General features: G+C 42.7%; 2 protein-coding genes across 2 annotated transcripts; both read right to left on the bottom strand.

Moving 5' to 3' along the window:
* Window positions 1-230: 230 nt before the first annotated feature.
* Window positions 231-2,665, bottom strand: LOC139477381 (uncharacterized). The gene is made up of 3 exons (XM_071259943.1): window positions 2,479-2,665; window positions 1,890-1,970; window positions 231-448 (listed from the first exon to the last, which is right to left on the bottom strand). The coding sequence occupies exons 1-3, from the start codon at window positions 2,663-2,665 to the stop codon at window positions 231-233; spliced, it is 486 nt and encodes a 161-aa protein (XP_071116044.1).
* Window positions 2,666-11,095: 8,430 nt separating this feature from the next.
* On the bottom strand, window positions 11,096-11,476 carry LOC139477398 (uncharacterized). The gene has a single exon (XM_071259960.1). It carries the CDS (start codon window positions 11,474-11,476, stop codon window positions 11,096-11,098), a length of 381 nt encoding a protein of 126 aa, XP_071116061.1.
* Window positions 11,477-12,974: the final 1,498 nt, after the last annotated feature.

Below are 12,974 nucleotides of genomic sequence, written 5' to 3'. Positions count from 1 at the left end.
TACAATACGTATTACCTTTCAAAGTGATTATCCTTAGCAAACTTTGAGTAGCATATTTCAGTGAATCAGACTGATCTGTGGTGTGAAACTAAATAAATAAACATCTAGTAAAAGCATATTCGAAAACGACCATAGGTCATACACTGAAATATCACTCCGAGTGCAAATTATACTTTGGACATTAAGAAGAACACATAATATGTCATCGGTTTCAAAATGACAAGTTTTTTCTACAATTTTATCCACTCGAAAAGCTTTTTCGGGGAACTGCCAGGGGTTCCGGATGCATTGATGCTGCAAGTGCCGTCATCATTCAAGATGGTGGACGTGAAGTTGGAACGGTTGCTTTGGAAACACAGCAACGCACACTCTAGACAAGCCCGACGCAGGGACTTGGAAGTCAGCAGATTCTTATCTCGCCTGACAAAGAAGGTTCCCAGAAATGTACCTTGGTAGAAGACAAAGGGGAGTCAGCAACAGACATGTCATTTATAAAACAATATTAAACAAAGGTCTTTATGGGTGTGTGCCTTATTGGTATTGTCTCTCGGCGTGTGCTTAACTGATGATTCTTTGATGCCACATTTCACCTTTTTGGGTCCTTTTTTTTTTGGCTTGCCATCGAACATACTTGTGTCAACAATATGTTCACCTAAAATCTCATGAATCAGTTTTGTGATAGATCTTTGACCGACTGAATGTATAATCTACATTGCGTAATGTCCAAATATAAATGAAATATGTATTTGTTTCTGCTCGGATTGGCATAGTAAAAAAGGGTCATTTGGCCAGGAAGTTTTACGTAAGCTTCATGTGTATGGATGATCTCATATCGTTCAATAAGCATTAAATAGCCAATTCCCGTCAGGCGATTTTCCCATCTGAACTAGCAATAAAGATTTCAAAAAGTTCATTACATTTCCAAATTTGACACATCGTTAACAGGTGATGTCTGATGCGGTTCCCTCTTTTGACTCGTGCCATATGTTCCCAAGTTGTTTTTTTTAGGTAAACAATTGACTTGCCTTTGCATGTGTTTGTGACGGGTGCCACCAGTGGGACAGGATTCGCTCACCTTTTAGCGAACACCTCGCATCATCACTATTTGATAAATTTGATATGTGATATTTGATTCATAAACACATGCTCATGATATAGTCGGAATCATACAATCCACTCTGCTTTTGGCAGAGATTTGTTATGAATGTGGAAAGAATTTTGTTGCTCTTATTCAGTAATACAATAAATGATGATGACGACAATGACGATGACGATGATGATGATGATGATGATGATGATGATGATAATTAGGGAAATAAAAATAACGTTAGGAGTGCTGTGTCTACCAGAACTATTAAATTCTTTTGGGTATTTCTAAAAAAAGATCCATTAATGATGATGCTTTGAAATACTTATCCCTTGTGACGGCAAAACCAGTACAGTCAAGAAGGACATGGTTGACTGAGATTCTCTGATCACGAGGGATACAAATGGAGGATCCCCACCTTTGAATCAGTATGTTCATATTATAGAGCTGATCATATAGCCTTTGATTCTGCTGTAAACATTGAACTGTCATTTGGTTCTGATCCAAAGTGGCGCTCTTTAATATGAAAAGGGTATTGTCACTTTTACTTACACTATGATGGAAATATAGTTACTGCCAAGCGTTTAAAGCCTTGGACAGCAACATTAACACTCTGTCATTTTGCTCTTTAAATAATCGAATTGAACCAGACAAAACAGTGACAGCTGAGCAGCTATCCATAGCATGGGGAATGATAACAAGCAAGGCTGACCACCCGACACCCATTCTAGTCAGCTATTACCACAATTGTAAGGTACTGAGGGTCTATTCTCAACCGGAATAAGAAATAACTTGTGCCTACCTGTAGATGCAGTTGTGGTCACCTCGGTAGACGTTGTAATTGTGGTGGTGGGTTCAGTGGTGGTTGAAGTAGTCGAAGTCGCTAGGTTCATAAATAAAACATATTATGAATATATTCACAACCACACTGTATGCTAACTAGGACATTATCGAGACATTACCAGTAACAACATCAGTATTCCAAAACGTTTTTCGTGAACGCCTGGTGTCATCGCTGATTTTCACTGCTAATTGCGTTTGACGCGCAAATGGAACTTTTTGGGCAGATAATTGAGACTAGTTATTCTGTGGCGTTGATGTTTTATCTTTGTATCCCTTCTTCCCGGGGATCGAGTGTTTAAACTTCTACCTGGTAAGCTAAACAGCTAGTGCAAGTCCTAGTATTTCGATGAAGGTCGAGAGCAAGAGCATTGTGCTCATAAACCAAGAAATCAGGGCTATCTGGGATTCCAAACTATCCCTTAAACGACGGTGACATCCGTGACATCCCCATATCCCAAGATCACTACACCTCGACATCCACACATCCCTACACCAAACCCCTGGATTCACAGCACAACTATATAATCATATATATATATCATACTTACTGATGCCTCCTCCGCCAGCTGTGTACAGCGTGTTGCCAAGCTGTTCGTGGACGGATTGTTCTAGGTGATGGAATGTGCACTCATGATATCGACTGGACCACCCCACGGCAGCACAGTTGGAGACGAGTTGACACAGCTCCACACATTCCTCTCTGGACAGGTCATTAATTTTCAGCCCAGCGGGCATTTTTTTATTCTCGAGTTTCTTGAGGGGGGCCGCTGTGAAATAAATGTTTCGTGACTACAGGAAACAGCGAGTGAGAGAGCTTGAACAATATTATATGACGGCGGGTCAACATACTGTTGGCTAAACATTCATAGTGACGTGACAGCCTCCGTGGTCAAGCGGATAGAGCTTCTGATCTGAGAGCAGAAGGTTGGTAGTTTGATCTTTAACTCTATTTCACCTCATCACCTCACCTAACAGTAAAGTTGTAAATGTTGATTACTTGACATCGACGAACATATGCATAATACAGGCTGTAATTCACTATGCCAAGATTCCATCTTTCAACAAAAGAGCATCACCCAGCACAATCAGCAGCTAAAACATATTCACCGTTTGCTCAGGAACAAATAATCGTTATCATATGATAAAGATCTTGGAGTAATGAAAGACAGAAACCAGTGTACATGAGGAGGTCTGTAATGCTATTTACCCAGACAGTTAGGGTACTTTCTACCAATGATGCACTGCTCTTAGTGCACATTACGTGAAGAAATATAATTTGTTTTGGAAAATAATTGACAGTTTTCTTTTGATTAGGGTTCACAGAAAAAAATGTTCGCTGGACTGGACTGAAGTCCTGAAAAGTATGTTGCCTAATTTCTCTTCTGCAGTTTACTTACACCCGTGAAGATCCGGGGTAGAATATGTCTTCAGCAACCGATGCTTTCCATAAAAGGCGATTATGCTTGTCATAGGAGGCGACTCACGGTATCGGGTGGTCAGGCTCGCTGACTTGGTTGATGCATGTCAACTTGTCCCAATTGCTCGGACCGATGCTCACGACATAAATGACTGGATTGTCTGGTCCAGACGCGATTTTTTACAGACCGCCGCCATATAGCTGGAATAGTCATGAGTTTGGCTTAAAACAACAAACAAACCAACTTACATCCTCGCCACATTTTGCACCCTGCACGCTTCTGTAGCTGTATCAGATGTTCTACTGGATGCCAATATGTTTTGCGCAAGTGCTTGAAGTCGTGGAACCAACACTCATTACGACCATAATTCCAATCGACCTTATTGTTTCTGGTTGTATTGAGGACATTTCCAACACACTTCATAAGAGTTTGTGCGTTTTGGTCCCTTCTCCCACTTGGAGAACTCCCTCCAGCGTTCAACACGACACATCTTCCTGAAAAGGACATACATTGACTTGACATTCTGAAAGCAGAAGTAAGCATGCAGGGTTAAAATAACGCCGCGTTAAAAATTATTTGCTTTCTCTGGCGGCGTGTCAGTTTAATGACAGATGAAAGTAAAGATTGACACAGCTCGTAAGCGTTTGAAACTTTGGTGAGACCCACGAACCCACATATGGTGCTGCGGATCATTATACCGGGAAATCGAACCCTTGATTAAATGACACCACGATGTGCAGCAAATTGCTAACAGCGTAATTAATCAGCAGGTAGAAAAGGCCGGACAAGGAAGTGACCTTTTCCACGAAATTCCTTCTTCATTTCTTGAACATCCCCTTGTTTGAGTTTGTGTTGGCTCCCTTGCCACGACTGATCGTGAATTGTACATAGACGTCTCTCAGCGAGCCACGTGTACGCCTGACACGTGCTGCTAATAACACAAATGGTCTTGCACTCTTCAAGCCTAGTCACATACTCCATTTGTCGGCCTCCAAACAAGATGTGATCCGAAGTGACTTCAAGACTTTCATCATCTGATTGATAGAACCATAGGATACAATTTACAATCAATCAGTCGTTTGGACATATGGTCCCCGGCCCCCAAAACAAGTAGTAAGTGTGTGAGTGAGTGTTGTTTAACGCCGCACTCAGCAATATTCCAGCTATATGACGGCGGTCTGTAAATAATCGTGTCTGGACCAGACAATCCCGTGATTGATATCATGAACATCGATCCACGCAATTGGTCTCGATGACATGCATCAACCAAGATATATTGATTACATATATTTAGTATATTAAACATAATAATATCAATTAATGAGAATATTTGAAACTCCCACAGATAAATGGGTTTCAGTAATATAATGGATGATGATGATGATGATGATGATGACGATGATGACCATGATGATTATGAAAGCGTTTGCAGTTAAACAGTGCGGCGTAAAACAAACGATTATTTACACAGACAGTGTTCATCTCACCTACTCTTATCGTCCTTACAAATGAATACAGATGTTGGAAGAATGAAAGTCTTTTACCTATGATGTTGTTGCAGGATGTCTTCCTGAATGTTGCACAGTCGCCCACAGTTTGGAAGAAGAGGTTCATTGAACTGACGAGGCATTGCTTTGTTTGCGGTAGCCACTGTATAAATTTGCACGGTTTGCCGCGCTTAACCAGACAGTCGTTTATACAGTCCAGTAAGTCTTTGGAAACTAAGTTATCACTGGACATGAATGAGCATACCTTCATACCCTCCGGATCCATGCACTGTGGCGCTACAAGAACAGAGTGAGTAAATGAATGAGTGAGTTGGGTATAACGCCGCTTTTAACAGTATTCCAGTTATATCACGGTGTATAAAAGAACAGAGAAGCATTGTAGTACACTAATATATATGATTTTGTTGTTGTTTAACACCACACTCAGCAACATATCAGCTATAAGACGATGGCCTGTAAATAATTCAGTCTGGATCAGACAATCCAGTGATTGACTTCATGAACATCAATCTACACAATTGGGATACGATGACTTGTATCAACCAAGTGAGTCTGACCATCCTGTTAAGTTGCTTCTTACGACAAGCATGGATTGCTGAAGACCAATTCTGACCAGGATCTTGACGGGGTTGTCGCCTCGGTGGACAAGTTATGAGGTGAGGTGAGTTATGAGGTGAGGTGAGGTGAGTTATGAGGTGAGGTGAGGTGAGGTGAGGTGAAATTGTGTTTAACGTCGCGTCCAAGATTATTGCACTTATATAGCGACGTGCATGCACGTGTGTGTGTGACTTATGATTTAAGGCTGACGAGTGTAATGGCCATGGGTATGCTGCATTCACACCAACGCGCCATATTTTTCATTCTTTTAGAAACAAGGAATTAAAGTGTTGTTATATGCCACGTACAGTCGTCGCTGTTCCTGTAGAAGACCGTGTCTGCACACTCTGCAATTCATCTGCTGTTGGAGACGAATTTCACTATCTTTTTAGGTGTGAAGCACTTCTCAAACAACGACTTCTTTACATCCCACAGAATTGTTATATCTGGCCAAATATGTGTAAATTGCGTAAAACGTTATCACCAAAAAATATATCCACTTTGAAACATCTGTCCGATTCATCGTACATTTGAACTCATTATTGCGATAAGGTGTCTAATTTTATTTCTTTTGATTATTATTATTATTATTATTATTATTTGCTTAATTTTTATTTTTATTTTTTTTAATTTTAGGCTTGTTACCATCTTGAACTGCATTTTATATTATATGTTGTATATATATATATATATCTTGTACCACCTTTGGTGGTTTTTCAGAGAAATAAAACTGAACTGAACTGAACTGTATATGACGATAAATAATGGATTCTGGACCAGACAATCCAGTGACATTGGCAAAATCACACGCTGTCGGGGAACAATGCCACTCGGTCAATCAAACAAACTGAGCTAACAAGCCAAACGAGGTGAGGCGAAATTGGGCTTAATGTCGTTGCGTTCAAGATTATCGTACTTATATAGCGACGTGCATACACATGAGAGCACACTCATACCGCAGTTTAACGTAATGAATACTCAGACACATTATGCTGCGATCCGACCAGTCCTTGTTTTATCAGCTTAATGCCAAGCTCCAGCAGGACAATCTTTAGATCTACATGCCATGAGGGGCCAGCCATTTGGTATTCTCGTGGGAAGGGAGAGATTATTGCACCAGGCTATTGCCTATTGCTAAACAATTGGCATACCATACGGTCCAAAAAACACATTCACTCCTATGACACAATTTAGTTATTTTTATGTTAATTTAAAAAACCAGTAGAAAAAAAACATCAGCACAAAATAAAAGCGAGAAAACCATTTCCATATTCGCAAGAAGTCATACTTCACTGACTTGTTGGTGCATGTCAAATTGGCCCAAATGCTAAGATCGATGTTTATGCTATCGGTCACTGCAATTTCTGGTAAAGACTCGATTATGTACAGATCGCCGTGATAAAGATGGAATATTGTTGTTTTTAAACAAAGGAAATGAAACTTAAAATCGCCAAACTGTTATTACAAGAATATTGTGTTCCGCCAGACAGTGCCGAGTACTGGGTGATAATAGGTTCAAAGAAGAAGAGAGAAAAAGGAAGAGGAAGAGGTGTATCAAAGATTGCCATTGAACATTTACGATGAAAGCGATAAAAACATTTCCTTTATTAAAATAGATATAGCCGACAAAACCTTTTTCCATATTCTTAAGAAATTTCTCACGGAGTTCTCAGGGACCGAGTAAAAGCACATGTGCAAAAGAATGGTGCATAACATTTGGACAAGTGGGACAAAATCCTTACTTAATTTCATCAAGTGACATTTCTTTTGCAATTCCGTGTAGTTACAAAAAAAGACAATAACATCAATATAAGACCGCCGCCGTGGTCTTGTGATCGAGCGTCCGCCCGGAGAGCGGAAGGTCCGGGGTCCCATCCCCGGCAGTGTCATACCAAAAGGCGTTAAAAGATGGTACTTGTGCTTACCATGTCTAGCGCTCGGCATTAAGGTTTTAAAACAAGGACTGGTCGGCACACACACACAAGGACACACACACACACAAGGACACACACACACAAGGATACACACGCACGCACGCACGCACGCACGCACGCACGCACGCACGCACGCACACACAGTACATAAACCCAATTTCGCCTCACCTCACCTATATAAACAGACGAAAATGCCTCACCTATAAATGACGGAATCATCATGAAGATGAGAGTGTTCAGAACCATTGTGGAGACAAGCGGCTGTGATGTTAGTCGCCAAGCTAATGTAACCGTAACAAAATTTGCAAAAGGAACACTCTTCCAATCCAAATTGTGTTTCTGGGATACACCAATCACCATGCAGTAGAAATGCTGTAGATTATAGCAACTAACGTATGAAGTCCACATTGGTAGTTTTGAAAGACATATCTACCATTTATCACATAAATCATGTACCAATTTAAACATTGCCATTTTGATGTAGAGTACCGATCACACTGTGGAGGCAGTTTAAGTAATGGTGTTCGAAAACGATTATCTTAACTGTCAGATAATGTACATAAATCACCACTAAATGTTTTAAGATTCGTGATGCTCAATATCATAATGACAATTTAATGAGGCTCAGAGTGTGCATGTTAAAAAGTATTTGTTCCTGTAGTGAAAATGTTCTTTTGTACTATTTTTCTCAAGATGAATTATTCCCATGCAACAGTTTTTACTTGGACATTTTTACCACGATAAATTTACACAAGCAATAATTGTTTCGGATGAAACTACTTCCACGAGGAACTTGATCATGACATGTGCACGTGGATGAACATTCTGGACGAGTACCTGACCATCTGCCTGGTGTGACGGAATTCACAATTTGATAATCACAAGGGTTAATGACGTTTCCTGTTCAAGTCAGTTTGGAACCAGCATGACAACATTGACCCTCAAACCAGTTTAAGTTCTCCTTGATAAATGTCCACCTAAACATATATGAAACTATCACCGAGATAAAGCTAACTGAAGAAAAAGAACCGAAAAAGGCGTGCTTAACCAAAGAGCAGCTCTAGCACCCCGGTGCGCGCGCGCCTGCCTGTGTGTGTGGATGTATGTGAGTGTGTATGTACGTGTCTGTGTGTGTGTGTGTGTGTGTGTGTGTGTGTGTGTGTGTGTGCGTGCGTGTGTGTGTGCGTGTAAAATTGTTCGTGTGTTTAAGTGTGTGTGTGTGTGTGCCAGTGTGTATATGTGTGCGTCAGTTTTATATATGCTTGTCAGTGTGAGTGTGTGTTTGTAAATGTGTTCCTGCGCGTCAGTGTGCATAAGCGTATGTGTGCGTCAGTTGTGTGTATGTGCGTGTCAGCGTGTGTGCTTGAATGTGCGTTTGGCTGTGTACGTGTGAGTGTATTGGTGCGTAAGTTGTGTGTGTGTACGTGCGTGTCTGTGTGTGTGAGTGCGTGCGTGCGTCAATGTGTATGTGTGTATTTGTTGTTTAAAGCAACACTAAGGAATAATTCATGTATGCATAAATCATAATTGATTTAGACCAGACAACCCAATGCTTAATACTCTGAGCACGCTGTCAATGTTAGATATCCAAATCCCCGAGCATGGCTATCAACTCTATTTAGTCGCCTCGTACAGCCAGCATGGTTTGCTGGAGACCCGTTCTAACTCGGATTTCATCCGTGGCATCTGAGGAACAATAAATCACTTCTGTCAGTTGTAATAAAATATGCAGCACTGAACTTTTATTATGTTATCTTTAATTTGTTTGGACGAAATACGTTTATGACATTTACATTAGCAATAGCCTTAAGATGATAAACATTATTGATGAGTTTGGCAAAGTATTTTCTGAGAAAAACCAATACTGAATATACTCAACAACAAAAGTTCCTGTGACAGCAAAATTTTAGTGTATTTTTCAAAGAAGTAAAGTTTGGTTTTCAATATTGTAGTACATGTATGGAATCAAGTCACAAAAACGCAACTGTTACAGAAACGCATGCATTCCATGCAAAAGTTAACTTTTATGCAAGCCCCATGATTTCACTACCCAAGATTGGGTATAAAAACATGTGCATTAACGGGATTCCATATGCATTGTTTAGCATCGTGCTGACAACCACTCAGAAAAACAACAAAATTACGCAATTATTCAACATTACGAAATGCCACGCCTGTCCGAAAATGAGCGTCTGCGAGCCACTGGTATGCTGGAAGCAGGATCGAGTCAACATGATGTTGCAAGACAATTTAACGTCCACAGAAACACCATTTGGTGTTCATGGCAACGTTGGCAACAGACGAATGCAGTCAGAGACCATCCTCGGGGTGGCAAGCCATGCGTAACCAATAATCGACAAGACAACTGGATTCGAATAACACACCTACGAAATCGATTCCAGTCAGCAACAGTGACTGCAAGAAGCACCCCTGGCTTTCGACGAATATTTTCACAAACCGTACGTCGTCGTGGACGGCCATGCAGTAGGGACAAGTTCTATTCACTGACGAGTCTCTTTTTTACCTCAGCCACAGCGATGGACTGATTCTAATCTACCGACGTCGAGGTGAACGTTATGTCAATCATTGAATCATGGAAGAAGGTCGGTTCGGGGGCTGCAGCGTTATGGTATGGGGTGGATTTACAGCAAGACAGAGGACCCGTTTGATAGTGGTAGAGGGAAATCTCAATGGACAGCGCTACTGCGACGAGATCATCGGCCCTGTTGTTTTACCGTTTTTGCGTCGTCATGGCCCAGGCATTACCTTTCAACATGACAACGCCCGGCCTCATATTGCTCGACTTGTTAAGGATTCTCTTCAACAAAACAACGTTAATGTCATCAGTAGTTGAGAGCCCCACTCTGGAACCGCTCCTGGCTTCTGATTGGTCGGTGGAGTCACGTGACCTCTGATGACGTCACTTCCGGTTTCGGTTTGGTCACGTAACTGCGCATGCGCGCCTGGCATTGTGGGTCACGCATGCGCATCAAAGATGGCGGCACATCCGTTTCCGGGGAGGGGGGGGGACCCAGAGAAGCGCTCGTAAAAGGTGAAAAAGATTGACTGTTTTTTGTTTTTTCTTTCTAAAAATAAGAGAGGCGGTGGTGGTGGTGATGGTGATGGGTGGCGGCGGCGGAGGGCAGCGGCGGAGTGGGAAAGGGGGAGGGCGGTGTGTGTGTGTGTGTGTGTGTGTGTGTGTGTGTGTGTGTGTGTGTGTGTGTGGCTTTGCTCTTGTTTTATAGGAGAGGCACACCCTGCTTCCTGGTTGGTTCGTCACGCACCACCCCCGATTGGTTCGTTCCGGTGCCTGGCCTGCACCTCAGTTTTCCAAAACGGACCGACCCCTGTGTTTCTTTTCCATAGGAAGGGAGGGTTGTCAACTTGAGCGCTTCATGATCATCACTGTCACCGGTCGTCATCATCACAGGCGCATTCGTTGAATAGGTTGGCTCCCGAGGGATTTGTTCCCACCACTGTTCTAACACGGACTGCGCTGAACTGGCATCTGGGGAAGGAAGGATGCGTGCCCTGTCAATCCAACAAGAAAAGAAAAATATTTATAGTAATATTCATCATCCTCCTCCTCATCATCATCATCATGGCATACACATTTTAAAGAATAGCATGGTACTTACAGCTGTTCTTGATGAGAGATCTTCAGAGACAATTTCTTCCGCGGTCGTCTTTTTGCAGGTGTTGCAGGTTTCAAAAAGGATGTCCCTTTCGTTTCGGTGTCTCTGCTGCTGCTGTAGTGGTGACTGGTGCTGTTGTGATGGTGGTGGTGGTGGCAGCTGCTGCTGTGGTGGCAACTGCTGCTGTGGTTGTTGTTGTTGCTGCTGCTGCTGGTTTGCTTGTTTTTTTCTTCTGGGTCTTCTTTATCGTCTTCTTCGGTGCTACTTTCTTTGGTTCAGTCAGTTTCCTCATCTTTGAACGTATCTTGGTGTACGCATCGTCGGCCTTTATCTTTGCACACAATATGTCGTACACTTCACCCCACAGTTCAGCAGTCATGTCACCGTTTCCATCTCCACTGCTTCCTTTACCACACATGTCGCTCCGTGTCTTGACATTCATCCGTTTCGACATCATGTTGTCCGGATTTTCTGTTCGTTGTTTCTTTCCAAGTCTTCACAGATGTGTGTCAACACTTGATGGTACTCTCTCCAAACACGTGTTTCTTCCAGATAAAACGCCAACAGCCAACACAACGTAAGGAAAATCAATCAGAGGGATGATGTTGTTGCTTGGTCCGTTCAGTGAAAAGTGATGACCGGAGAGCGTTGGTCGTATTAAAAGGCACTGATGCCCTGCTTTCTGATTGGTCCGTTCCGGTGCCTGGTCTGAGTCTCAATTTTTCCAAACTGGACTGACCCTTGTGTTTCTTTTCCATAGGGTCAGGTTTGTAGTGTAAGAGAGAAAGCACAACCTCGATTCAACCAATCAGAGGGCCGCCCAAGGGAAAGGCGGCCCTCTGATGGGTCGAAAACCCAAGCTTCTGATGAAATAATAATTTAAAAAAGTCGTCTCTGTACCCAAAGGGGAGCGTGTCTACAGGCAGCCCTGTGGTTTCGTCGTAGACGAGACGTCGCTTGTCGTACACGGTACGATAGTCTTTTCGGTTGTGTCGGGTCACAAAAGCGTTTCCGTACCGAGGTCCTCTACGAATGATTTGATGAGGGTAATCCCAGCTGATTTTCTCCCCCTCCTTCCCAGGCCGTTGTCCCAGTATCAGTCCTTTCATGGTGTCAAAGTTGAGTTGTTGTTGGTTTCTGTAATTCAAAGTGAACCCTCACACTTTGCAGGTCGTGTGCGTTCCATCGAGTCTGGGGTTCATTAACTCATAGCCATAGTTTTTGGGGCCTCCTGACACAAACGTCTTGATGGTGTTTCCGTCCAGTTCATCTGTAAACTCACCCATCGAATGGCCCAGCTCTGGATTCGCGTCTTGGGGTCGATGAATGTAAATGACGCTGTCCGTGTCTAAGTACAAGACCCTGCGACCCACCAGGGCAAGGGTCTCGTACAGCTTGAGACGTGCTTGGGCGGTGACCCAAGCAGCGATGGCGACATTGAAATAAGAATGAGGGGTTTGGAATTCTTCCTTGTGGGTATATGTCACTTCCACCATGTGTTTTCGTTAACAAGGTGACATCCTCGATGGTATTGCGTTCATCCCTCCACAAGGTAAAGTACTGTACAGGATCGTTCATATAAAAGTTCTGACTGTAGTCTAACCAGTGTCCAAACTTGCCCCAGAGCGAATTCGGTTGCATCTTGGCAATCGTGCGAAGTCCTGGGTGTTTTTTCGATGCGGCCCTTGTCCAACCAATGCCTTCTTTGTCATAGATCTCCTGGATGTAAGCGTCGTGATCCGTACATCCCTCAGTGTATCCGCTGGCCTTGAGCTTCTCCTTGAAATGACGATCGATATAAGTGTCAAAGAGTCCTACTTGCTGGGTGTCGGGGTCATGCTGTGCAAAGGTGTCAAAATGCAAAACGTCGTAGATCTGAAGCACCTGGTAGTCATACTTCTTCACGACTTCATGGAGTACGTACGTACGTACCCACCCATGACCTCTCTTCG

The sequence above is a fragment of the Haliotis cracherodii genome, unplaced genomic scaffold (assembly GCF_022045235.1).
Source record: "Haliotis cracherodii isolate W230 unplaced genomic scaffold, xgHalCrac1.p SCAF_33, whole genome shotgun sequence".
Classification (NCBI taxonomy): domain Eukaryota; kingdom Metazoa; phylum Mollusca; class Gastropoda; order Lepetellida; family Haliotidae; genus Haliotis; species Haliotis cracherodii.
The sequence above is the reverse complement of the archived record's forward strand: the minus strand, read 5'-3'. Positions and strand labels throughout refer to the sequence as shown.